We start from the raw sequence: 27840 nt of genomic DNA, 5'->3' as shown, positions 1-27840 counted from the left end.
TAAAAACGTAATTTTACTAGAGTCATGAGGTGCTAATCATTCTATGACCTAACCTTGGAAAACTACTTACACATATCTATGAAGATAAGAGCAAACAAAAATCTACTAAACATAATGACATAACAACACTAGAAGAAAACTAGATTAAATGATAGATCGGAATAGCGGTTACATCTTTAATAAAAACAAAAGTAGAAAAAACTAATTAACTAAAGCAGAAAATTAGAATTAAAGTGCTGGAAATGAAGAACAATTCAGAAAGCAAGTAAATCTATTATAGATCTAAAAATGGGTACATTTATGTCCAAATCGTGCAATGGTAACATAACGGGGTATTTATATTCTCCAAGGTTTGCGCACGGAATATCCCAAAGATGCTCTGAAGATTCTGCTCTGAAGGCCCTCGGTACCGATAGAATGGATTAGGTGGTACCGGTACCGAGCTTGATAACTGCTGTCATTAAGGTCCTGCTAATGCACTCGGTACCGATAGAAGAAAACAATAGGTACCGATACCAAGCTCTTTAGATCCAGCTTCAGCTTCACAGCTCCCATCAACTTCCGTAACACCCAATAGCTTTCACAACATCTTATTTCCATTCTCTAAACTTAAGTAAAGATTGCACTTTAAACATTTCTTTTACACTTTCTTTACTTTAATTTATTTAATGAAAATAAGGAAGTACCCCCCATTTGAAAATAATGGCATTATCAAAATGTTGAGATTTCAATCCAATCAAAATGTTGACCCCCAGCTTTTAGTGTAAAATAAGAAACAACACATTTTTCTATCGAAGAAATGGCTCAAAATATGACATTGCTCTTCGAATAAAACCTTGCAAATTTGAAGTTGATCTTAGAAAAATTCAAGTATCAATTACCGTCATTTTTTATCTCGAAAATTGATATTTTTTTGAAAAGTGATTTTTTCATACTTAGACAGATTTTCAAGGGCCGACAGGGTCTTCATTGGTTCCTCAGGTACTTGGATGCAGTCGGGCCATCCATGATGTCAAAACATGCCTTATTCACACGATTACCTGAAATCACTAAAAACATACCTTACGTACAAAAGTAAATAAAAACAACTAAATTAATGACGAAATTGAAGAAAACTAGATAACTAGCGCACCTTACATTACATTATTGGGTGCTTATCAAAGGCAAGGAACCAACCAAAACGACAAACCACACAAAAACCTCCTTAACACCCACTACAAGAAATTTGATCAACACCAGCGCTTTTTTTACCAGCGCTTGCAAAAAGCGCTACAATAGGAGGTTTATACCAGCGCTTTTTTTAGCCGCTGCTAGAATGGGGAATTCCCAACACTCAAACCAAAAGCGCTGGAATAGACTGATCCTTTCCCAGCGCCCAAGCAAAAGCGTTGGAATTGGCCCCTCATTTACCAGTGTTTAGAAAAAGCGCTGGAATAGACTCCCCATTTACCAACGGCCCAAGAAAAAGCGCGGGAGTAGACCCAATGAAAAAATAAATTGATCGACCAAAATCTAATAATATTACTATATGTTATACATTTTTTAATACTATTCGATCAAATGTGTAGCGATACCCAATCAACTTCATTCTTGGTACGATTGATGAATTACGTAATGTGTAAAAGACAGACAGTTCAGATCGAAAAATAAAAACTCTTGTGAGGGTCGGGTTGCGATCTAATATTTAAATGCCTAGGGATGCATCAAATGTTGTCCGATCAGACGGTCGTCGATATCCAATGATCTTTAATTTTGGTGACAATGATGGATCAAGTGTGTAATGATACCCGATTAACTTTATTCTTGGTAAGAATGATGAACTCCATAATGTGAAAAATAGACGGTTCAAATAAAAAAATAAAGACTTTGGTGAGGGTCGGAATGCATCTAATACTTTAATGTCTCGATCGCGACACAATCACGATGATCCAATTTGTTCATTTTGTTGTCCTTGTTGATTAAATCATTCCCGTAAAATTTTGCATCAATCAAAATAAGTAATATTCTCATTAGATGCATTATTTGGGGTCGTAATGATAGTGGTGGGAGAAGATCCTGTAAAATACAAATATAAAAACTACTAAAATAAAGCTTTTAAAATGTTAGTGGAACAAAAATAAAGCATAGAACGTAAAAAATAATTCTCCTGGGAGGAGTGATTCACCCTTTTTACAATAATAATAATCTACCTAATAGTTAACAAAAAAATAGATGTTAAACATATGTGATATATTAAATAATTCAAGTCATGTAACGAAAATGGTGTTTGGTCTAGTGGTTGGAGAAGGTATGCATAGGTGTCAGCGAGGGCAAGGTCCAGTGATCGAAACCTGGTAACAGCACAGGTGCTTCCCGCCTCGTGCATTTTGGTTTTGGGTAAAGGAGCTATGCCAGCGCTTTAAAGCACTGGGAAACAAAACGTTGGTAAAAATTAATCTATACCAACGCCCACAAAAAGCGCTGGGATAGTGTGATTGCGGCGGTTGTGCCCCAGCGCTTTACTCAAGCACTGGTATAGGGCACAAAGGTCTATAACAGCGTTTTGCGACACCTTTGCCAACACTTTTGGCCGTTGACAAATTCCGTTTTTCTTGTAGTGACCCCTGAACAAACTAGGACTAAAAATTACACCCAAACTCAAAGAGAGTAAACCAAAGGATAAAGCCGAAACCAAGAAACCACAACCTAATCCGCCAAACCTCAAAATTAAAATTCCAAAGAAAGTCACGTACCATCCTCGAACGCTTCTTCCTCTTAGACAAATTTTCCCTCCAAATCATCTAAGAGCATGGAACCTTTCCTTGAATTCTTCCTCTTGCATTTCAATAAACTGTTGTACAAATTAAGAAAACGAATGTTATTGGATGCGTAGGCCTCTCCAAAAGCCGAGTTCTTGTGTGTTGGCAATTTTACTTGCAAAACACATACTTAATCTCGTGTATTGGTTTGTGAGGTTCTGGAGTTAACAAGCTTGTGAATCTAGACTTTTTGGTTATTATTTCTATTTGGGTGGGATGGTTAACCCTTTTTAGTTGTTTGATGTATGCTTATTTCCTATAAATGCAATTGATCTCCTGCTATTTTGACCAAAAAAAAGTAAAAATCTCGTTTGTCTCATTTATCGAGTTGTTATTTATTTTTTAGAGAGCATGTTTAAAGTTTATGTGGAAAAGAATTAATCTATATATCTTTCCATATTTCTATTACTATATCTTAAATTATCTTTCCGTTCGGTTTCCGAATGAGATGACTCAACTTGAGTTCGAAAGTAGATATAAAAGGCTACAAGAGCCTACAACTTTGCCTGAGTGGTAATGAGTTGAGATAGATAGAAAGAAAAATGTATTGAGAAACGTGCAGAAAGAAAAATAAGATGAGATGGGAGTTAAATCAAACAAGGTAGTTTCCCCATTCAAACTTTTATTAAGTCTATATATGCGAGCCTGTCATGCTTTTTTTTTTTTAAACCCACAACATAACTTATATTAAGTTAAAAGGAATACAAGAGTGTGAGTTTTTTACGAAACGAGCCTATCATGCTTTAGTCCATTTCGAAAGTTGATCAAGCGACTTTGGATGCGCCTGAGCTACTTTTGTCACTCAAGCGAAGGTCGAGAGACGTGTCAAGCAAGTCCTACTCGAAAATTGTGCTCGAGCGATTTTAGATGCGCTTGAGCAACGTTGGTTGGCCTAAGGTGATATAAATATGTGTGTGATCTTCATTGATCAATGGATTCTTTAGACGTATTGAAGATCTCTAAAAATTTATCATATTCGTCAACCCATTTAAGTACTCCTTCAAAAATGAGTACGGGAAACAAACAGAAAGCTCGTGGAATATTTAAGGTACGTAGCGGTGGTTAAGCACTATAAGTGTTATATATGAATGAGGATTCGACAAGTAGAGATGGAGGGATTGCATGTCATGATTCAAATCGTTGGTAAGATAGATTGCTTTGAACTCCCGCATGTATTTTTTTTATTATTTCCTATTGCAAAATACGGAGTGTACTATTTTGCTAGTTAACTTGTTTTTTCAGCTGTCACATAGCTATGCTTGTCTAAATAAATTGATATTTCTAAGGAAGCTGGATTAATCCATGACTTGCACTGCACGCTTCATTAGCCCTTTTGTGGTTAATTAATAGCAAATTAACCTTCATTCTCTTATTAATTTTCAATCTTTTTTGGCATTAATTCTTCTTTAATTAACTTGTGGATTGACTATTTTTATCCATTTTCAATAACACATATAGTACTTATCTTGAAGATGAAATCTCGTGCAATTAATTCAATGTTGTACTACATCGATCTGTCACTATTCCAAAAAATAGACAAATAAATAGTGCGAAAGGAGGAATATTGTTCTGGTTAATATATAGCAGGGTTCAAGTTCTCCACGTTGAGGATCAAAAAAGAAAGAAAAAAAAAATGTTATCCACATTCGATTCAAGTAATCGTGAAGTTTGGAATTACACAACTTCAAAACACAAAATCGGGCACAACCGTATCCAGAATTTCGCAGGATGCATGTGAGACATATATATAATATACATCGAACGGATCCAGACATATATAACTGTTTGTAGAGTTGTTTTCTGAAATTGTATTCCTAGACGTTATCATAATATTTACTTATTTTCAGTTGACGGACGTAAGAATGGAAATAAAGTAATAAACCAAGGGAGACTTCTTTTTTCTTTTTCGTTTTTTTTTTTTTAGAAAAGCCACACGATGTCCGATTTAATGGCTCCAACTAAATTGCAGATTCTAAAGGATTCTCTCCATTTCATAAATCAATCGGAGATTTCATTCCAGGATTAATTAATTGTTTTGGCGAAGTCGTCAAAGACTCCAAAGAATTGATGATTAAATTTTGAAAAAAAATTCAACACAGGATTGTAAATTATGTTCACATGAACTTGTTGACCATTTTTCAGCCAACGTTGAGTTACTTTACAAGTTCACAGCATCCTAATCGTAGACCCAATCCCAACAATTTCAAACACCACCACTTTGTATGCATCTTTTATAGATTAGCATGGAATTACTTTTAGGTCCGTCCTGTTAAGATTCTTATTTTTTAAGTACTTATTTTTCACTTTACAAAATAGGTTATTCTCTCACAATACATCATCTTTAATTCAAAAAATTAAGTACTTATTTTCTTTAGCGGAATGCAACCTGATCCTTTCCAATACATCGTGTTCGGTCAACTTTGATAATCGAAGCCATGCTCACATACTCTAGAATTTGTTGAGTGCAGCAGTCACGATGAAAATCATGTGGATAGGGTACTGCCTAAAATGATTTGGAAACACATTTATCTTTGGATATATAAATGATTAGGGTTATGTTGAGGTTTTTAAGATGAATGTTATAAATAAATTATACTAGATTCAATAATCAAAGCCGTAAATGACCCACAAATGGATTGAACAGGACCGTCTAGTCATTTCGAGAGGCCACAAGTAAAACGCAAGAAAGGGGTCAATTACGAAAATCTAGAAAAATGTGATCGCTAGCTACCGGTATCAGATGAACCTTAAACTCGATTCGGTTGATAGTATGTATTTAATTAAATCCACCCCAAGATGCATCGATCCACAATCCATATGCCAACTTGCACTCCACTTTCTTGTTTTATTATTATTATTATTATTATTATTATATATTAGGGGATCCATTTTCCTCTCCTATAAAGATTCCCGGTCCTAATTATGTAGCGTTACAACGCACGCTTCAACGAAACTAGATAAAACTCCCAATTTTGTCCACAAAAGACATCACCCCGTGATGACTTGATCTCTCTCTCTCTCTCTCTCTCTCTCTCTCTCTCTCTCTCTCTCCTAGAAATTTCCCACCACCTTCTCCTATCAAACTGGAACTCCCACCTGAAAATAACTTCCTCTGTGAACTGACGGTTGGTGCGTAACGTCTTCGAAGTCGTGTCTTCTAAGGAAGCAGTTGTCTGGGTAAAGAAACACAGTGCTGTGTCTCTCTATCATTCACGAGAGTTTGCTCCTCTATGGATTGGAGTCGGTAATTTTATTCATCAAAATTGACCAATTGAGATGTGTTTTTGCGATTTGGGTCAATGTATCAGGTGGTGAAAAGCGACTGACCAATTCAGCACGCAAGCTGTTGTATACTCTCTCTCTCTCTCTCTCTCTCTCTCTCTCTCTCTCTCAGAAGGTGGGGAAAAAATGGCAGAAAATCCAAAGTTGGTGAGTATCGGTTAATGGGTCTTTTTCTTGGATTGTCCTGCTGATACTGTTCCATTGGATTCTCGGGTGTTGTAGCTTTTCTTTCTCAACCAAATAACTGAAATCTTCTCCCTCAATGTATCAGGAATATTCAGATGCTCTCAGCCCGTCTCGCGTGCTCGCCGAAATGGATACCCAGAAAATCTCAGTCTCTGATCAAACAAACGGCTTGCAATTCACCAACACCAAACCTGATAGCTTCGCGGTGGATATGGATCGCCTTTCTCATCTAGCCGACAAGGACAAACCTGCAAATTCAAGATTCACAGTGAGTCTTACTCTCCCTTGTCCTTTTGGTTCAAATCATTTCTACCAAAAATGCATCTGTATCTCTGCTTTTCGTACAGTTTCAGTCCGAGAATCTCCCAAAAGAGCCATTTTGAGCGATTGAAACTGGACGAGAATAGAAGTACAAACACAAATGGGTTAATAGCCTATAGGTGACTTGGGACCTCTTTTCCACTTAATAATTTTCACATCCTATATTGCTCTGTTTTTCCGTTTTCGTTCAAATTACTCTGATTTTTTTCGCTTTCTTTTTTTTTTTTTAATCTCCAAGGAAATAAATCAGCAGTCATTAAACACTAAGTATGAGTTAATGAAATTTAATTAAAAAAGAGTAATGAGATTCCGGCAATAATACCTTAATTATCACCTACTCTCCTTAGATTATCTCGTACTAATCTTCCATTCTTTGACTAGTAAACAATAACTACCTGCTTTACTTTTGGCTGAAATATCAAACAGTCAAATTGCTTTGTGAAACTTTCTTACACTTATTTTATAGTCATCCCGTCCCATAAAGTTCGTCCGGTCTGCAAAATGAAAAGTTAAAAATAGTACATTTTTTTGCTAGAAAACCTCAACAATTTAATAGATATCACTTAGTTCTTTCGATTTATGAAAAAAAAAGTTGGAATTTTTTTCTGGTAATAAATGTATTATTTTTAGTTTTTGTTTTGCGGACCGAACAAACTTTATGAGACGTAAGAAGTAAGTAACTTACGACAAATGTTCTAATAGATTGAGATTTGAATTTACGACGCGTTAGGATAAAAAGTTGCAGAGAGGCTTTTCAAGAAAAGGATCACAGCAGCGAAGAAACGAGAAAAAGATTACTCCATCAAGTACTGATAATGAAGGAGACACTAGTATCGAATCAGCGGCTTCGCCAAGAGGTAAAGTACTACCTTTAAAAAAGTTCGGATCAAATTTTAATTGTTCCTAAAGACTCTTAAAACTTTTGGTGTTTAGTCAATTTTTTTTAAGCTTTCCGTCATAGTGTTTGGGATTAAATATTCGTCTCAACGAGAGAAATTAAAAAAACATCTTAAAGGGGGCTTGGATTAAAAAGTTGAGTGGCTTATTTTTTTGTCCTTATTCAAAATCTTTTTTGCATTTGTTTGTTTTTGGGTCAAATTTTTGTGATTTGTTGATTCGTCTTGATAAGAGGAATCGGAAAAGTAAAAAATTTTGATCAAAACTCATAATTTTTTGAATAAAGACAAAAATAAGTCAATAAGTCAACTTTTTTTTACTTATTCTTGTCTTTTTTAAAAAAAATTGAGTTTCGATCAAAAAAATTTATTTTTCCGATTCCTCTCGCCGAGATGAATTAATAAGTCACAAAAGTTTGATGCAAAACTAACAAATGCAATTATTTTTTGAATAAAGACCAAAAAAAAAATTACTGTTCCACTTTTTAAAGCCAAATGAGGTCTTAGTCATAATTTTGTAAATTTTAAATTCCTCTCGTAAGGCAAAGGATTCATCTATAAAAAAGTTACACGATGAAATTTACAAAAAAAAATAGTAGAAGATACAAACAAAAAGATACTGATCATTAATTTAAGGCAACCCCAACTTTTAAAAAAATATAAACAAACTAGCAAAGCAAACAATTAAAATGATTACCATGATAGATTAAGATTCCCAAGGAAAATTAAGATTCCTCCGAACACTGACTGCCCTGATTAGATTAAGATCGGGAAATGCTAGGTATAAAGAAAACTTATCCCGAAAGTATCTCGAAAACAGCAATCAATGGTTGAGAATCACTTTGATGATTGTATCACACACATAAAAGTGAATCTCAACCATTAGTTGATCTTTTCAGGGTAGTTTCGGTGTAAATTTTCTTTGTCCATAGTATTTCTGGATTAAGATCAAAGGATTAATTAATGCATTAGTCGTTTTTCCAAGTGGGGTCTATAAATGTTTTCGAGTTTTTTTTTTTTTTAAATGCACGGCAAAGTTGACATGGGGATTAAAAAAATAAAAATGGGAATTAATTGCAAAATAATCGGATTGAAAAGAGGGTTACCCATGTTCCATAACCCACTAGCTATTACCAGTTGTATTATCTGGATGTTGGGGAACCTGGGGATAGATGATTGTGGAGGAAGATTAGGTATTCAAGGGGAACTTACCCCAGACTCAATTAAGTCATACCCGTGGTTGGTTTAAAACATTAAGGCTCCGTTTGTTTCTAAGTAAAGTGTATTCCGATGTAAAAATAAAAGTCATGTAAAATAATATTGTAAAAAAAAAAAGTTTCATTTTCTATTTTCTGGTATTTGATTGATAGTTGTAAAATGATTTATGTATGTATATATACGTACGTACGTAGGTATTACATACAAAATTTTGTTGTATTTTATAAAAAAGCAGAGGGTTAGGTCATAAGTGGAAAAGATTAAGGATGTGGGAGAGTTCAATAAAATTACGTAATTATTTGTCCAGCAGCGAACCCAAGTTTGAAAAATAACTTACCACATTTTCAAGAAAAAAAACAGCCATATAAAGTAAAATATTTTACCTGGTAAAATATTTTTCTTTGTTTTTTTTTGCAACCAAACACCCAAAAAATAAGTAAAACGTTTTTCAAGAAAATATTTTACGCCCAAACAAATGGAGCCTAAGTCCGCATCCTCATTTTCAAATAATCCCTAAACTAACCTTCTATTTATTAGGCCTCATTTTCTATCTTACCTACCAATATGTGCTGATCCCGAAATTTATCATGTTTGTCATTCAGGTCTTGCAAATTTATCATCTGCTAACAAATTTATCTTATAATTTTTACGGATGCCCCTTATGATAAATTTATCATCTATAGTAAATTCACCATAAACGCAAACAAAAATTACAAATTTCTCAAAAAATATCCCTAAACTAGAAGATGAATTTACCGTATTCGCAATTTTTATTATGAAAAAATTGTAAAATATAACGAATTTATCGCAATCAACAATTAATGCAAAACAAAAATAAGAAATTTATCATACAAAATTCTTACAATTCTCAAAATTTATCACATTTGGGAATGGGTTGGTAAGGTAATAAATAGGAGATAGTAAATGAAGAGAGGTAGTTGTAAACTAATTAAGTCCGATCAAGGTACAATGGGGCTTTCATGCAATTTAAGGACTAAAAGATAACCCATGATGATGCCACAAACTATAAGATAAGAGCGCTGTTATTCGCAACCCTTTATTTTCTCCCATAGCCCACTACATTTCGGTAAATGATTGTTGACAATCATATATAACATTTCGGTAAATAGCTGTTGAAAACAAGATTATATTTCGGTAACTACATATTGAAAATATGTTCAACTTTCGGTAAATTGCCTAACATACATTTTCGGTAAATAGCTGTTGAAAAAAATATTATATTTCGGTAATTGGATGCTGAAAATATACTCCCTCTGTCCCTAAATAAGTGTCCGGCGCGCAAAACTAAGCCTTCTAAAAAATGCATTTGTTTCGTTAAAAAAATTAATTTTTTTTCACAAATCAATAGATAGCAATGAGTTCTATTAAATTGTGAAAAAAATTAAATTTTTTAATAAAAAATATGCATGTTTTGTAAAGTCTAGTTTTGCACGCTGGACATTTATTTAGGGTCGGAGGGAGTAGCTCAATTTCGGTAACTAACTGTCGAGTATAATTGAAAATTTTTAACGGACTATGGAAGAAAATAAAGGGCTGCGAATAGCAGCGCCCTAAGATAAGTATGGGTTATATTTAGGATGACTCTTTACTTTTCTCATATTACTCCCTCCGTCTATTTTTAAATATCTCGCTTCGTAACTCCATCTTATTAAGAAAACATCATCATTACACTTTTTACATCAACTTTTATCTCTACTTTTCCTATTTATCCTACATGGAGACATCACCATTACACTTTTAATCGCTAACTTTTCAAAATGAAATTTACTTTTAAGGGTAAAATGAAAAATGTACCAACTATTAGCCACTAACTTTACAAAATAGACACTTATTAAAGAACAAAAAAAAATGAAATACTGGACTTTAAAAATGGACGGAGGGAGTACAACTACTTTCTTTGTCCCAAAATATTTTTTAGGTCTGCAAAATGAGAACTTAAAAAAATTAAATGGTTTTTTTATTCTCAGCCCACTGGCCTAACGATAAGCACACTAGAAGACAAAAAAAACACGTTGTGTACTTTTTATACCCTTTAATACATATTCACACACTTACTATCGTCAGCTTATTCGGCTGATTTTAGAATTTTTCAAAATTAAAAGGAGTCCCCATTAACATAAAGAATCAGGCTTCTGCCCAATTGGACCGCAAAGAAGCCTATGCAGTCTCTTTTGTTCATCTCATTAATTAATGGTTCAGATTTTGAAAAGACGCTATTCTTCCTGCAACAAGCCTTTCAACAAAATCTAACCATTTAATACTCTTTTGGACGGCTGAGATTACATCGATTGCTCTCTGCAGTCCATACACACACAGCTAAGAAGCCATTTCTCCTAAAATAAAAGCCTAGAATGACATTGAAGTTTTTTTTTTTTTTTTTTTTCCTTTTATAAATGGGACACACTGCAGATTGTTATTCCTTTTTTTTTGGTTGCTACTCCATACTTGAAAGCATGCGCATGATACATTGTAGGCATAACGATGATGAAAAGCTAACATGCTAAATAATTTTGTATCCTATATATGGCGTATGTCAAAATGCAGCTGCTTTAGCAGCGTCTAGCATGCCCGAAAAGCCTATGGTGGTAACGGTGGGGACCGCGAATCATCCAATGAACAGCCCACAACTCCATCATCAGATCACTATAATGACCGGCAGTATAGGCGGTGCCACCACCGGCGCTGAAAGCAGAAGCACCCCAAAGAGACTTGGTTCCCGGAGGTCTCCTCCCTCATGGACCGCCGATCCAAGGAGGATCGTTTTCTTCTTTGCCACCTTGTAAGTTCCCTACTAACTCTTACCGGGGAAACAAATTGCCTACCTACTACAAGACTCGGTTGGCATTTCATCACAATAATTCGTTTTCAAACATCTGCATTCTCTATCTAACAGCATCCACTTCGCCAGCTATTTTTGGCAAAATTTATTGTCATTTCTCAAAAATGGCACAAAAAATGGCAAATTGGGAGCCAAAGTGCCACAATGCGACATTTGTCGATTATGGCAAAATTCAAGGCGAAACCATTTTTGAGATTGAGAGAGAGATCAAAAGAAATACTCCCTCCGTCCCTTTTTAATTGTTCTGCTTCGTAATTCCAACTTATTAAAAAGACATCATCATTATACCTTTCACATCAATTTTTTCCTCCACTTTCCCTACTTACCCATCATCATTACACTTTCACTAACTTACTTTTCAAAAAGAAATCTACTTTTAGGGGTAAAATAGACAATGCACCAACTTTTACCCACTAACTTTATAATTGGACACTTATTAAGGGACAGCCCAAAATGAAATACTGGACTCTAAAAAAGGGACGGAGGGAGTAGCAAAATATGGGTGCAGCAAAGTAATATAGGTGCAGCAACTTTGCCATTTTGTTTTTGGCAAAATGACTATTCATTGTCCAAACACAAGAATGGCAATGACAAATTGGCATCCATGAATATGGATGCTCTACTAACAGAGAGTATCTCTAATAGGCTAGGCAAACAAACCCTGTTAGGCATGTTAGATAGCCCGACTCCAATTAAATTTTGACTAGCGGGCTAGACAAACGGCCACGCATTATACATCTATACAACTGTTTTCGGCTGGTTACATATAGCCAGCTATTAGAGAGTAGCTAAACATATAAGACCGTCATATTCTCTATCTCTTTGCTTCTCTCCCCTTTCCTTTTCCTCATTTACTAGTTTTTCAAATGACTAGCTCAAATAGAAAGTAGCGTTGGAGTCCGTACATGAATAATTGACCAGGAAAAACAAAACCTGTAATTTAGAGCCACGAAATTGCAGAATAGTGTTGGAGGTGCTCTCTTAAAAATAATATTCACTTCAAACAGTTGAAATTTTGATTCTGATAGGAGGTTATACGGGTTTTACTTGTCATTTCTGGCAGGTCAAGCATGGGAACTCTATTACTGATTTACTTCACACTTACGATGGGAAAACTAAGTGGAGATGACAATGCTCTGGAGTGGTAATGGGGATAAGAGCTGCTGCATCTGAATAAGCGAAAAACAGAAACAGAAGTGCTGCCTTGGGACAGAAGTTCGGGCCGGTTTAGCCGTTCTGTCAATTTTTGTAGCAGCTAATTCCGAATTAGTAATGCTTGCAGCCTATAGCAGAAGAAAGAAACAGGCATGGACATAACTTGATTAATTAAAGTCTAAGTCCCTTTCACAGACTAAGTGGCTTTCTTTAATAGGAATATCGCGACAAAAAGAAGAGGTTGCATGAGAAAGAAAAAGCAGAGTCGATCTTCCACTATGACAAACTTGAAAGGGATATTGAGACACTGAAAGGCAATACAGCTCCCATTACCGTAGCGGCAGAATAGAGTTGATTTTTTATCTACAGATCACGTACTTTAATATGATTTGAAGACGAGGACATAGTGCAGCATGACAAAGATAGGGAATCTTCACGAATATGTCAAATGGAAGATGTCTCAAAAAAATGTCTCACCTTTTGTGTTTGTGTAACTCTGTCACTTTTTGCTTCCTTTTCCCTTCTCCATGCCTTCAATTCAGTGTGCTCTTCTTATATCCAACTGCAGTTTTTGTTGTGTGCCCTTCATGTAAGCTTAAGAAAGGAAAGTGCATCAATGAGGCCTGCAGGAAATAAAGTAAATGCATGTGCAAGTCAATTTTTGAGGTCCTGTGTGTCACTGAGAAAAATACGGGTTGAAATTCGTTAGTGAGGTAGAGAGTGCCCATGTGGTAGAGCTCATATTAATGTGTCAACTTAAAAAACAGAACTGTTTCAATACATGACCATATTGCAGGATGATATCTCGAATTGCAAATAGTGTAAACCGAATCTGACCTCTAGTATAGTTTCAGGCTGTTTTTACATTTCTTCATACTCCATGAGATAGAAACAGGGAGATGGGAAGGTAAGTTATGCAGCGAGCCTAGCAGTCGGGTAAATGGAATCAAGATAACAGATTTCAGCAAAAAAAAAATTATAGGAGTACAAAACATATGGGTTGGGATTAAACCCTGAACAAAAGGATCATCCACCAGGAAGCATGTACCACACAGCCATATTAAAAGGAATTACGCCGTTGATCTCTTTGGAACAGAAAAGAGTGGACCTCCAAGATAACAGCAATGCAGAATATGACCGTAGAATAAAACTGAGGGGTAAAAGAAAGGAATTATTTACTAATGAACTACAACCACCGAACCCATTAATTATATGCGGCGAGTCAGCGCCATAGAGCCCTCACGTCCCCGCATGCGGCGAGTCAGCGCCATAGAGCCCTCACGTCCCCGCGACATAGAGCAATTACGTCCCCCAGCAAGTATCGTACAAAAAACTTGAACAGTATTAGTAAGTTGCTCTTTGACTCGTGAAAGTTCAAATTCCATAAGACTGCATGATGTGCTGACAAACGACTCCTCTCCCATGGAAGGAAATTGGCTCAAAGCTCATCCTCGTGTACCTCAGACTGTTCATCCTTAGATAACAGATTCTCAGATCAGGTACACCAAAGCAGTGGTGCGGAGAGAGAGAGAGAGAGAGAGAGAGAGAGAGAGAGAGAGAGAGAGAGGAGCTTAGAGGTGGGTAAGACATGGGTGATGTGGCGGCATCCGTGTAGGATGCAGCTGTGCGAAGAGCTGAAGTCTTCCTTTGCCGCAAAGCTGTGACTGTATTTTCCCAGGAAACAGACTATTTGAAGCTGGTTAGGAATGGAAATTGATTGGGGGCACGTGCCATAACATGGGTCTACCCCTGCACCAAAGGCATAGTAACATAAGCCTCATGTCTAAAGTTACAAAACGCCAAAGTGGAAATGGTTTTTTCACTGAGAAGGAATTCAGGAACTGATGCAAAAGCAGGAAAAACAAATCAAGCAGTAGATTCAAAGTAACTAGTATTCTGGTAGTGTACCTATGTCCATGCATCACAAGCAAAGCAAAGGCAATCCACTCTCTCCCAGATATAGGTCGACAAATGATCTCTGAACTCAATCTCTCTTCATCAAAAACTTGAATCTTCTGAGCCAGATAACCCAAATTGGCACCCTACTGCATTTGGGAATATTTGATTGTTCCAGACTTTGCCACTTTCTTCGTACTTCTATGAGTGCAGTTTTATGTAACTGAAGCAAGAAAAACTTGATTTGTCTTTAGATTTCCATAATCAACTTAATGCCATGAAGAAATTTGGTATCAAAGAAATGCAGACTTTATTTCACAGGAACAAAAATTCACATACAATAGTTACAAGAAGGAAACCTCAATTTCGGCTGAAATTTCAATACTCCATTAACTTGGAGAATTAACAAGATAAAAGTTGAACCACAGTTTTTGCCCGATTTGACCTGAGGGACCAGTTATAAAAGTCGCTCCTAGCTTGTCTCAAAACTATCTTCTTCATATCTGCAACCTTGGTTTGACAATTGAAATGGAGAGTAGCTCTCTTTCTGCAGGAACATAATCCAGCCAAGCATACTTGAGGAAAAGAACTTAACCATTTCTAGTACCGCTTTGAAATCCTCGGCATTGAACATTTGTTCTTCCGATCATGGTAAAGCCTCAATACAACTGCTGCTGTTTCTTCAATTGCCTTACCTGTGACCTCTGCAACCACAGTAACAATGTGACAGAGATTGATTCATATGAGTACTGCAGTATCTACGAACTTCTATTATCATATTTCTCATCTTCTAGTCCAATATTCTGAACTTCTATGCGGGTGCTTGACATTAGAGTGTCATAGATTAAAGGCCTGTTTGTTTGTAAGAATTGAAGCATTGAATTGGACTATGACTCCGCAGGGGCCACATGCCCCAAGTTTGGTTGGAATTCTTGCGGTTAAGAAGAGATATTCGTCGCCATCAGAAATTACTAATCCCCTTCCTACTGTTCCAGGAGGATTATTTATCCAATGGCCTTATATACCATTCCAGTATTAATCCAGTCAAACAAACCAGCCATAAAGGGATTCAACCGAGAAAAAAGAACACGTCAAATGTAAGAAACATCTAGTACTCACCAATCACTGGCCAGCTGGGATTATTTGCAAAAATCTTGCGAGCAAATTCTAATTCTTCTCTAACGTGGTCCATCTCTGAATAGTTACTCCTCATTTCCTCACTAAAGCCCAAGCTCCTAGCTCTAGCTCTTCTAATTGTTTGGAGGACTACTGGATTTATAGTCAAACCAAAAACCTTCTCTGGGTCTACTTCAAAAAGTGTCTTCGGCACTCCTACGCCCATCACAATTGGGATATTGGCCACTTTATATCCCTTGTGAGCCAAATAAGTTGACAGTGGTGTTTTTCCAGTACGAGAGACACCAGCAAGAATAATGTCAGCTTTATGGAGGTTTTGAGGAAGGGCCCCATCATCTTGCTTTATGGTAAATTCAATAGCTTCAATCCGTTGGAAGTATTCTTCCGTAAGATGGGAACTCCTGCCCGGGGCCCCTCGAGGGACACCAGATGGCAAGACTCCTAGATGAGAAGCAACAGCCTCGGTAATGGGGCCAAGTATATCGGTGGATGGAACGCCCCACATCCTGCAAGCTTGTTTGGCAGCTTCAGCCATGGAAGTCTCAGCCAAAGTGTACACCAGCATTGAGCCTTCTTTGGCTGCTTGCTTTATAATCTTCAATAGCCGTTCTGAATCATCAATCTGGGAACCAGATAGTTATTACAGCAACCCCAATACAAGTTTTAAGGTTTTGACCAGATAAATGAAAGTAGCCTATTAAACAGGGAGTGATAAACATATAAAGCTCGAGAAGTTAACATCTATTTATTTCTGTTTCATAATTTCTTAGAAAAAAATTGCGATACAAGGTCATCCAAGATCAAAGGGCTGTTTGATAGACCAGAGTCGTTTCCATCGTCGAGTGCAACAGCTGATGGAAGGATCACAAACCCATTGGACTATTACACTAAAAAAAGTGGCGTATACAATACCTTGTATGAGAGATGGTATTGCTAGTCCCCACACTAATAGTCCAACTTATCATACATGGTCATACTGCTCTCTCATGAGATTGCAGATAAACACCAGGTTTACTCACACTGGGTCCGCACGCGTTGTAAAAAAGGAGTAAGAAGGATGGGTAGAACTACATCAAAAATAGCCACCAGTACAATATACGTTGAAATAGGACTATTCTGCCAATGCATCTAGTGACAGAAAATTCACACGGTATCTAAAACACAGTCACCTAATGTTGTCTCTATAGCATTACTGGTTCCAGTGACGATGATCATATCCGTTTACTTCACGATTGTATCTGCCGGTCACAAAAACCATCTTAGTACCTTCTCCCCCACAATGCTACAGTACTCCTCCCATTTTTAGAATTTGTTCATCTTTGAAATATTTTATGCTTCCGGTCTTACTAGACGGCAGACACCCAACTTAGCATTATCACCTCAACTACACTTCTCTTTTAATACATTGTTTTCTTGTTGCCCTACAGACCAAATTTCTCATAAATTATGCAAAACAAGCTTAAATGTCTCCTATGCACAAATGAACACGGTGTACCAAAAAAGCTAAAACCCATTTACTAATGAGCTTTGCTCCGAGTCTCTGACTATAATTGGGCAGCCGTTAGTCGATCGTGGAATTCTCATGATTAATACATGTGCACGTAAGCTGGCCCGGACACCTTAGTCGTCAAAAAAAAACTGAACCCCGTGAACGCATACCTCTCAAAACCTAAGTCGCATAATGCGCGGTTGGGTGCGGGTGCAGGAGCACGATCATAAAAGCATCTTTCAAAAATCTCTCAAATAAGAGCAAGAATTGAGAGCACGAGCGCGAACCGTTTTAAAGGATTATGTGACTAAGCTATAATCAACCTTAACATATTTCACAAATATATAAATCTTGGAAAGTAGAAGGAAAGGGAAAAGACATAGTTACCCCTGAAAACAAGTGGGTATTAACGGGACAACCCCGATCAACCAAGCAGTGGTCGAACTGCCCCAACGCAGCGGTAACAGAGTGCTCCACCGTCCACCCAGTTCCATCCGACACCATATAAATGGACTTCGCCAACACTGCTGCCTCATCCTCCTCCTCCTTCTCCTCACTGCCGCCAACGGCGGCCACAGGAGAATTCCGCCACGTGCCCTCCCCCGATTGCCTCTCCTCCACCACCGCTGTCGCGGCGCGGTGGTTTTGGCGGTCCAGTTTCCGGCCGGACCGCACGGCGCGGGCCCTGGACCAGCGGTTCAGCTGGGCGCTGCCCTTGAGCTTCCGAAGCTGTGGCTCGGAGTGAGGGTCGGAGGCGGAATGGTTGCTTTGGATCTGTTTGGGCTTCGGTTCTGGAGCGGCGGAGGACGGTGTGGTGGCGCGGAGGTTGGAGAGGTCTAGGGACGTACGGGCAAACATCTCTCTTCAATTTTTTCCCTCAAAACTTTTGTGGAGAAATATTTTTTGGATGGATTGGAAATTTTTTGATCCTTGAAATTGATACAGAAATGGATATCTGTTTTAATTATCTTCTCACCTTCTTGTTTTATTATCCTCCCAATAATGAGCATGAGAAACTCGAAATGAAGACTCCCACCCATAAAATTTATCCAGTCTACAAAATGAAAATTTTAAAATAATACAATTTTTGTAAAATAAAAAATTTAAAATTTTAACAATTTACTATATATTAATGAGTTCTAGTTTATGAAATAATTTTGAATTTTTTTTTGAAAGAAATGTATTATATCTTTTAGTCATCGTTTTGCAAATTGGAAAAATTTTATAGGACGAAGGGAGTAATAAGTTTGGCAAAAGTTGGAAATTTGATTATATTTAATTTATGTTTATTTTCATTTTTTTCCTAGATTTGGAAATAAAGAAGAAAAGAAATGGATTAAGGGAGTGTTAAAAGAGGTGCAACAAAACCGAAAGGACTACTGAACCGGCCTAAATCATATCGAATCGTATGTTTTGAACTGGATGTGTGGACCGGACAAATTTCATAGGATGAAGGGGGTAATAATTTTGGCAAAAGCTGGAAATTTGATTATATTTAAATTATGTTTTCATTTTTTTCTAGATTTGGAAATAAGAAGAAAAGAAATGGATTACGGGAGAGTGTTAAAAGAGGTGCAACAAAAACCAAAAGGACTACTGAATCGGCCTAAATCATATCGAATTTTATGTTTTGAACTGGATATGTGGATTAATGGTCTATCAAATTAAAAAAAATAAATTGAGAATTGTAATATATCATCTGGTCCATGGTCTTTTTTGATATGAAATCGTGGATAGAACTGAACGATACTTATTGTACATAATACATGTATATAATTTCAAATTTACAAGGATATGATATTCATTAAATATTATTACCTATAGTTTAAAACCTAAGGGCTAATCTCACCTTTAAGTTATTTTTTCCTTGCTCTCTCTTTTATAGGAGACTTGTGGAGGGTACCAACTCTATAAATGTTATACCTCCTAGTTGCCATGCTTGTTTTATATATTACTAATAAAACGGTTCGAAAATGTGAGCCATAATGAATGATAAAGCTCAAAGACACAGGACCAAGATTTTTTTGGTGATCGACTTGTTGCTGCTTGTTTTACCTTCAGCTGGAAATCGTGGAACCGAATCGAAAACGAACCGTGATTCACAAATCAGTTCGGTGTGTAGACTTTTTGGTCTTGACATAGCTCTCAATTTCTTGAAACCATGACTAAGGGTTTGCTCCTCAAATTCTTACAAAACCAAACCAAACCGGATCATGCACAGCCCTATTTCCCTTCGGGCCTTTTTCATTGTAAAATTACTATACTGTTTGTATAGGTTAATTTGTAACTACTCCAGTTTATAAAGTGAAATAACAATGTGTGCATGGTTTTGAGCAACCATTGCACTGCACAACTAAAACTTTGGCACACCACCAAAAAAAAAAATGTTACTATGAACTTCGAGATTAATTCAATGACAGACCAAAATTACAATTACACATTAATATTGCCAATGTATACAACAACTAAGTACTAGTAGTAACAATTACAATTAGCTACAATACTCTTTGCCGTTCATCTGAAATTTAAATGAAGAATCAATAGTTTTTTTTCTTTTTTTTCTTTTTTTGCGTCTTAAGACGCTATTAACAATTCAACTTTGAGTTGGTGAAGAAAAGATAGTATACAATTAATTAAGGCCATTTTGCACTTAAACTGATCACTAGGTGATTATATACCTGTAAAACTATTTTTGGTTGCAAAATTCAACTAATCACATTTGGCTTAGTATTAGTTCAGACAAGAAACCTGGGAAGTCCTATTTTGTGACCGAACCTTCTGACATCCTCTTGGACCTGCTTTCTGAATTCGCCAAAGCTGAACCTTCTATAAACGGAAGGCTCAACACAACTCTGTATAAGGGTGTCGTATGACGGACATAAAAAATACGCTGTGGAGAACCTCTCCACTAGCTTGTTGGTCATGACCCGGTGCTCAACACTCCTATAATCCCCATTGCTCCAAGCCTGCATCGATCACAAAGTGTACATCTGATTGTTAGAATTCGTACAAAAACAACGGCATTGAATATTGATATAGTATTAATTTGCGATCATAAGGAATGTTATTAGAGGGCCAATTCTGCTCTAAAAATGGGCTAGGCCCAGCCCAAGAGAACCAGGCCAAACCCAAACACCACTTCCTAGCCCTAACCTATCAACAGAACCACCCAACCCACCGCCCAGACCACAACGCCGCCGACCACCAAAACCCCAGGCAACACGCCACCACCTGCACAACCTAGTCGGACCGCCAGCCCAAAACCACCGGAATCCCAAGACGAAACCCGCGCTGCCATCAGCATTCGTTACTGGAACCCCGAGAAACCCGCCAATTAAGATGCCGCCACTTCAACCCTTACAAACGGCCAGAGACAACAGAAGCAAAGACCCGAAGCACCGCCGCACACACATAACATGGTCGCCTAAGATACAAAAGATTTCATTTCTGCCAGTACACCGCATTTTTTCAATAATGGGAGGTTGTAAGGGCGTGTTTGATGACCATTGTAGCAGTTGGGAGGATTGAATTTTTAATCAGGTGTGTCTCCTAGTCCTTAATTTGTTTAGTTAACAAAAATTGAGTGGGACTATTAATATTTTGGGATGATTAGCCATCCCATGGGGGCAGCTGTTATTAAGTAATCCTATCCCAAGATTCCCACCTCTTGTCTGTGTATTTTCCATGATGGTTATGCTACTTTATTAAAATGATGACAAAATGTACTCTCCCTCCCTGTCTCTCACACGCTAGTCTAAATGGGTGAAAAGGGAATCACCAGCATATCATTAATAATCTCATTATTTAATCCGGTCGTGCAAGAAAACATGGAGGTTGAACTCGCACCATCGTTACAAATCTCGTTCATTAAGATTTAAGAATCTCCATCCTAATCAGACCTCATTACTAATCCTCCCGTAACTATAATAGTTATTATAAAAATAAATAAATAAATGCCTAAACGTACCTGGAATAAGTCCCCGATGTTGATAATCAGAGCCTCTTGATTTGGTTTAACAGCAATCCACTTCCCATCTTTGACCAACTGCAATCCTCCGATCTCATCTTGATGCAGTATTGTGAGGAAATCGCTATCGGTGTGCGGCATCAACCCGAAGACCTCAGGAGAAATGGGACACGGCGGGTACCTGTTCAACCGGAGGTAACAAGTGCTGGGCAAACAATGTTCTTTGAAGAATGTGGATTTGTGACCTATTTTCTCTGCCAAGATTTCGGCAAGCTTTTGTGCTAGGTCTGAAGCCGTTCTGGCAAATTGTTCCATGGTTGAGCTGAATAATACAATATTCAAAGTAGATTATTAGTTTGGTGAAACACAAATTACCTAACATATTTAACAAATAGTACATGATTGTGAGGTAGTTAGGGGTCCTGAAACGTCACTTGGTCATGCTCTGGGAGCACCCAATAATCTCGATATTTCATGTATAGCGCAAATTTATCTTCTCACTTTGGGATGATGTTGTTTCTATAATTTTGCAATTATTTTAAAAAAAGTAATCTGATAAGAGTACTTAATCAAAATTAAACGAATTGAAAGTCATGTGGTCGCTCCCTACGCCACCCTAAATTCATTAACATTTCCACGTAGCAATGTACGAATAAAGTATTACTTAATTAATTAGGCGTGTCATTAACGTTATCACAATAGTCAAATTCCTTATGAAAGTGAAACAAATTTCAATGTGGGTCCTCTAAGAAACATAAGGGTCCTACTTTTATTTTTTAATTTTAAGTAAGTTAATTTATTAAAGAGTTAGTTGTAAAATTATTGCCCGCTACATTAAGGAATAGGATCGACTCTGATCCTTTTAATAGAGACCGGAAGATAATATATCCTGTTCTCTAAGAGCATCTTCAACCTTTGACATCAAATTGGAGATGTCAATTTTTTTTTGAAGGCTGATGTGGCATTTTGACATCTCCAATTTGACATCAAAACCTCCTCTCCAACCCTTATGTCAAATTCTATTTATTTGACATCAAATTATCTCTCTCCAACCCTTATGTCAAAATACAAATGGTCATTTTTTGAAATTTGGCATGGAGAAGGGAGGTTGTCAAAGTTGATATGAGAAGGCTTGCTTCATATCCACGTAGGAATTGACATCAAAGAAAGCTGTTGGATTGGATTGAACTTTGGTGTCAAATTTTACTGTTAACTTGTCCACGTAGGATTTGATATCTCTCATTGAAGATGCTCTAAGGTCTCTTTTCGAAGTCGCTTCTTAGAGCTATTCGAGAATATTTGTCGTGTCCAATATTGTGTTTATTGGATACCGTTTGGCATTGATTTTTGAAAAAAATTATCTGAAAACAAAAAGATTAGCACTGCCCCTTTTTTTTTATATATATATATCAATGTAGATGTATTCAAAAAACATATATAAAAAGATATCCATTCAACATTATATTTAACTTAACTAATATTCTCAAGTGTCAACAAACAAACATCCAACGGTCGACACTAATTTCCATCATCTTTATTCCAATTCTAATCAAACAGAGTATAATTAACTCCCATATTCATATAAAATAATAACCTTCATTACTTCTTGTTTTTTTTTTTTTTTTGGTCAAGCAGAAGTTCTACTTCTTGTAATTTTATTATGGTTAATAAAATCTTTCTTTGCTGTTCAAAAAAAAAATCATATAATCTCATCTATTATCATGTAGGTCCCCATTGTCCCCTCTATACCTATTCTTAATCTCATTTTATCTAATTTTTCCTAAAAATAATCTGACAATCAAACATGATAGAAACTATTCGATGTCCTTGGACACTATTAGAGCCTCCGCTATCACACGTTGACGTGAAATTCATACACTTAGTCTTAAACTTGACGATCTTCGCGAGGTTGATGTACTCCAGAGAGAGAGGGAGGGTCATGCATAAAAATGCAAGTACTTGAAGGTTGTGAATTGGTGTCAGTTTCCCAATGGTAGTGTACGTGTCTCAGTAATTGGGCCAAGGGAGCGCATGTTCCTTGGTGCTGTCTAACTATAATAAGAAACTGAAAAAGCTTTTTGAGTCACCTCAAACGAGGGAGAACATGACACGTACGAGCTTTCTATTTATAACAACTGTAAGATCATGAAAGTACTAGCAGACCATCACAAGCTGCTCATCACTTTTTTTTTTTTGATAATAGCTGCTCATCACTTGCTAGCTGTGAATGTCGCCTAACTTTACCATGTGACATGCAAAAGCCAGAGAGTACCACTCTCTCTCTCTCTCTCTCTCTCTCTCTCTCTTCCAACATCCAATTCATGCAGTATCTATCAACAAAACCCATTTTATATATATATATATGCGATATAGTCAAATATGATGATATTGTTTGTATCGATCAATACAAAATAAAATTTACTACGTCGGAAATTCGGAATTTCATTACGTAATGAGCGATGCGATACGTAATGGTCTACAGTACTATAAAACACTATTAGATCGATGGTTATTAGTACTTCTATATATGCACTTATGTACATTAACATATTTTATGTTTGAGATAACGACGGTGGTCCGTAATGGATAATGTTAAACAAGTACATAGTATATATTTGTCAAGATTTTATAAAATTACTCCATGGTTCTAAATTAATATCCGAGAAATGCGTACCAAAATTATTCACTCTCCGGAGTACGCCGGGTTAGCAAAATGGTACTAGTACCATACGTATATTTCATTCCGGAGGTTTTCTAACGACAACGTGGTCTTGTTCTATTTGCCAGTGGTCAAGCTGATCAGATGGATTCCAAGATTCCAGTCTCTTCTGATTCGATCCACCAAAATGTTCCTATCTAATCTACTGACAAAGTCTAATAGGATCTATTATCTCCGAAACATAAAATGCCATTAACATCACATCAGTTGGTGCAAATGGATAAACATTGCACTGTCGGAAGGTAATCAAAGAGATCCAGGTAAAACAACAGTAGTTGACGGCACATGAAATTAGAGGAATGCTACATGCACGGATTTTTTACACAATTCTGTCTGGAACTGTTGTATGCATGCACATGGGTCCATATGCACCCAACGGGTCCGAACACAATTGTTTAAAATATTTGTGTTGCTAAACCGACATGTATATATCTAATGATTCCGGACACAGTATTAAAGTACAGAGTTGTATAAAAAATATGGGTTGCTAGACTTTACCGTGAGATTTTATTAATCTTCATTTATCTCAACTAGATTACTAGTACAGTACTTGGATGGGTTGTACATCTGTACCTACAATTTCCATGTCATTTCTAAGCTGTCTAAAAGCACACTCAAAACTTTAGAAAAGGATGAATCTTTTCCCACGATAATAGTTGTTTGACTTTCATGTCGCCCTGTGACCTAGATTTGCTATCCATTATAGTTTGAATTTACAAAAAGAATGTTTTGATTTGTAATATAATAATGTGCCAACAAGAAAACTTTTTTTTTTTTTAAAGGGATTCCAAATAAAACATTATTGAAATGTTGTTTATTCTTGAAAATGGATCTGAACAGCATCAAAAAGCATATTAAGACTTTAAAGGCAGCTTTTAACCAAGTCAACAGTTTTTTTTTTTTTGTTTTTTTTTGTTTTTGTAATTGGATTGTTTAAGGAAACAAAATTCGATGCCAAAAAAAGGTATCATATCACATGTATCCGAAATTAACGCGTTAGAAAAGAATACAATAATTTGTTGATTAAGTTCAATAGAACTTGAAAGCACGAAAAATGTAGGGCTCTGTTTGTTTTGATGTAAAATGTTTTTTTAGAAAATAAATTTTAAATTTTTATTTTTCGGTATTTGTTTGGCATTTGAAACTATTTTTAAAAATCAACAAAAAATAGTATAGAGAGATGGGGGGATGCGTAAACGGTAGAGAGATTTAAGAATATTGGAATTACACGTGAGTCAAAACTGAAGATCGAGAAAAAACTGAGCAATAAGAATTGCAGTAGAAGGCAACGGGTTCATTTCGAAAAATAACTTATGGAAGATTTAAGAGTGAGTCATTTTCATCCCATTAATAGAAAATATTTTACTTTTTTTTTACCAAGCAAATACCGAAAAATAGATAATTAACCATCCTCACATGCAGGTACATTTTACAAATTTACAGCATCCTCAGTAGCTAAGTCTCTCCGGTTCTTCCACAAAGTAAACGCGTACTCAACCATGCTACTGCGAACGCACATCTCAACTTAAAAATAAGAAAAATAAATAAGAAGACTACGAATATATATATATATATATATATATATATATATATATATATATATAAGTGAGCACAAAATCGGACACAGAATATTAACAACAATTCTCTTTTCTTTTCCTTTTTTAGCAGCCTAACATATAGGTCTGTGTGAACGTCTGTGCAGGTGAGGTTCGAGGCCTAAATATGTTAATCGCAATGCATGTTGTCGTGAATTATCGCTACGAGATTGGAGAATTTTTTAACAAAAAGAAATGCTACAATACGTATAATTAGCTTTGTAAAAATAGTACCTGATCAGAGTACTTGTGAGACCATCCAAGCCGGAAACATCAGCCAAAGGGACATGAAACGCTTCGGACCAAGATAACTGGCCGAGGCAAGTCGGCGACGGAGTCCCCCAGCGGTAACAGCCCGCCGAGAAGTTCAGACCCTCGTCGTTAACCTTCTCCCGGAACGGCCTCTTGAAAGCCTTCGCCTGCTCGCGTCTCATTTGCTCCAGAATGTCCCGGGAGATCCCGTGGTTCACCACTTGGAAAAACCCCCACTCCTTGGAGGCCGCGGCTATCTCCCTCTTGCAGTCTTCTCTCTCCTCTTCCCCGCTGTTCAGCCGGCTGAGGTCGATCAGCGGCAGCTCGCGTTCCTCTATGGTCCCGACAACGTCGTTGTCGGGCGCTGGCTTTGTTTCGTCGAGGAGGGATTTGTAAGTCTCTTGAAATGGTGGTTCTGGTGATTCCATGTTCGAAGGCTGAAAATCAACGAAGACGGGGGTAATGAGAAGGAGTGAGTGGAAGATTTAAATAAAGAGATTACACACCGCCGGTGTAAAATATTTGTTTCCTTCAAATCAATTGCATTGTGACACGTCGCCGTGTTTTATTAATTGAGACCATTATTTTGACACGAGTCTCAATGCAATTGATTTAGAGAAAATAAATGTTTACACCGTCGGTGTAAAGAATTTATTCTCATAAATAAAGTGTTTTTTTGAGATGTGCTAACTACATATCACGATGTGGGGTCCACTACGGATCCCACACAAAAGATCTAGTCTGTTCATTAAATGAAAACTTTTTCTAAGGATTCTTGCAAAAAAACTAGCCCATTCCGATATTTGTATGTGTTTGATCTAATCATCTAGCTTTTTACTCAAATTTCAAGATGATGAAAAATTAAATGATTGAATCGAGTATCTTTATGTATCGTTTGTGTGAAACCTGTAATGGACCCCACACCGTGATCTGTGCACTTTGTCTGTACAATTAGACTTTATTGTTGTTTTTTTAGGGAAAAAATGGTGGGGGGGATTGAGGGTTGGTATGAAAAAATTAACAAAGAGGCTTTGCCAGATAAAATAAGGGTGTTTTTATTTTACCAAAAAAAATAAAATAAGGGTGTTATTTATTTATTTATTTATTATGGGGCCGGTGTGTTGGGGTGTTTTAGAGTCCGTTCCAGAACACTTTTTTAAAAAATAAATACTTATTTCACATTTTTAAACTCAAAAATAATGTAAATGAAAAATGATTTTTCAATTATTTCTGCACCGTATTGAAGATTTCAATGAGATCTTTCACATAAAATCCATACTGTATTTTTTTAAATTTTAATAAAGCCATCATTTTTTAATTTAAAATTGTCTTCTTAAACAATAAGTACTTATTTGACGTTCGAAAAAATGGGGCGTTAGTGACCAACACAAGAAAGGAGGAGGAACCAAGTTTCGGCATGTTTTTTCGTTGTTTCGTCGACGATGAAAACGTTGTTGCGTCTTCTTTTCAACGTTTTGGACTTTGCAGACAAAGGTTGTTGCATGTCTTTTATGTTTCTAGAGAGAGAGAGAGAGTCAAAAGTCTCTAATATAGAAAGGGGGACAGTGTGAACAAATTCCTAATCTGTGTCGAAACAGTGATTTTCCACCATTGTCTTGGTAAAAATAAAAATTTACGACTGCTTTTACGGGGCGGTTCTGGATTTTTCCAAAGCCTAAAGCAAAATTTAAAGTCCTCTCAGGGTGGGTCTGGATTTTTCGAAGGCCTAAAGCGAAATTTAAAATCGGCCCATCATAAAGAAACTGCACTTCGAACTGTAGTTGAGGGTTGTCTCTATCTTCTTGTTATTGACATGAACTAACATAGGTCAAAATAGTAAAATTACTCAAAATTAACTACCCACTCTCTCACAGCAGATGGATTTGTAAATGACGAACGCTACAAGGCACCCCTGGAGCACAAGTTTAGGAGCACTTTTAAGTGTTTTAATTAAATTTTTTATACTCATTCCAACATCACATTGAGAATGTAAACTACTTCATTAAAAGAAGTCGAACAATATTTTGAATGACCATATGTTTGTTCAACATGTGAGTCTGACTCTTCAT

The 27840-nt window shown here is 36.6% G+C and overlaps 3 protein-coding genes across 13 annotated transcripts in view; 1 reads left to right on the top strand and 2 right to left on the bottom strand.

Annotated features, from left to right (window-relative positions):
- The first annotated feature begins 5776 nt into the window (after positions 1 to 5776).
- LOC131313421 (uncharacterized) lies at positions 5777 to 13278 on the top strand. Of its 4 annotated transcripts, XM_058341717.1 has the most exons (6): positions 5777 to 5975; positions 6107 to 6227; positions 6352 to 6534; positions 7318 to 7444; positions 11267 to 11501; positions 12625 to 13278. In XM_058341717.1, exons 2-6 carry the CDS (start codon positions 6207 to 6209, stop codon positions 12707 to 12709), a joined length of 651 nt encoding a protein of 216 aa, XP_058197700.1. In that variant the 5' UTR covers positions 5777 to 5975; positions 6107 to 6206; the 3' UTR covers positions 12710 to 13278. The 4 variants fall into 4 exon arrangements, with proteins under 4 accessions (XP_058197700.1, XP_058197702.1, XP_058197699.1 ...); XM_058341719.1 differs by having other exon boundaries at positions 5777 to 6227; positions 7333 to 7444; XM_058341716.1 differs by having other exon boundaries at positions 5777 to 6227.
- On the bottom strand, positions 12612 to 18252 carry LOC131313420 (probable pyruvate, phosphate dikinase regulatory protein, chloroplastic). Of its 7 annotated transcripts, none has more exons than XR_009196189.1 (5): positions 17626 to 18239; positions 15732 to 16371; positions 15208 to 15316; positions 14625 to 14835; positions 12612 to 13339 (listed from the first exon to the last, which is right to left on the bottom strand). XR_009196189.1 is itself a non-coding variant. In XM_058341714.1 (4 exons), the coding sequence occupies exons 1-3, from the start codon at positions 18094 to 18096 to the stop codon at positions 15213 to 15215; spliced, it is 1215 nt and encodes a 404-aa protein (XP_058197697.1). In that variant the 5' UTR covers positions 18097 to 18240; the 3' UTR covers positions 12612 to 13339; positions 15208 to 15212. The 7 variants fall into 7 exon arrangements, 4 of the variants coding, with proteins under 4 accessions (XP_058197697.1, XP_058197698.1, XP_058197695.1 ...); XR_009196191.1 differs by having other exon boundaries at positions 12612 to 13310; XR_009196190.1 differs by lacking the exon at positions 12612 to 13339 and adding an exon at positions 14242 to 14465.
- A 1376-nt stretch (positions 18253 to 19628) lies between these two features.
- LOC131314475 (gibberellin 2-beta-dioxygenase 8) overlaps positions 19629 to 27840 on the bottom strand; it is a 14470-nt gene continuing 6258 nt past the window's right edge. The window contains exons 3-5 of one of the 2 annotated variants that reach the window (XM_058343115.1): positions 25754 to 26208; positions 21206 to 21527; positions 19629 to 20204 (exon numbers count right to left, since the gene is read on the bottom strand). In XM_058343115.1, coding sequence (XP_058199098.1) covers positions 19974 to 20204; positions 21206 to 21527; positions 25754 to 26208 — 1008 coding nt within the window. In that variant the 3' untranslated portion in view covers positions 19629 to 19973. The remainder of the gene's footprint in view (positions 20205 to 21205; positions 21528 to 25753; positions 26209 to 27840) is intronic. The other variant, XM_058343116.1, reaches the window with a different exon arrangement.

Source organism: Rhododendron vialii, chromosome 13a (assembly GCF_030253575.1).
Source record: "Rhododendron vialii isolate Sample 1 chromosome 13a, ASM3025357v1".
Classification (NCBI taxonomy): domain Eukaryota; kingdom Viridiplantae; phylum Streptophyta; class Magnoliopsida; order Ericales; family Ericaceae; genus Rhododendron; species Rhododendron vialii.
This window is presented reverse-complemented; position numbering and strand designations above follow the sequence as displayed.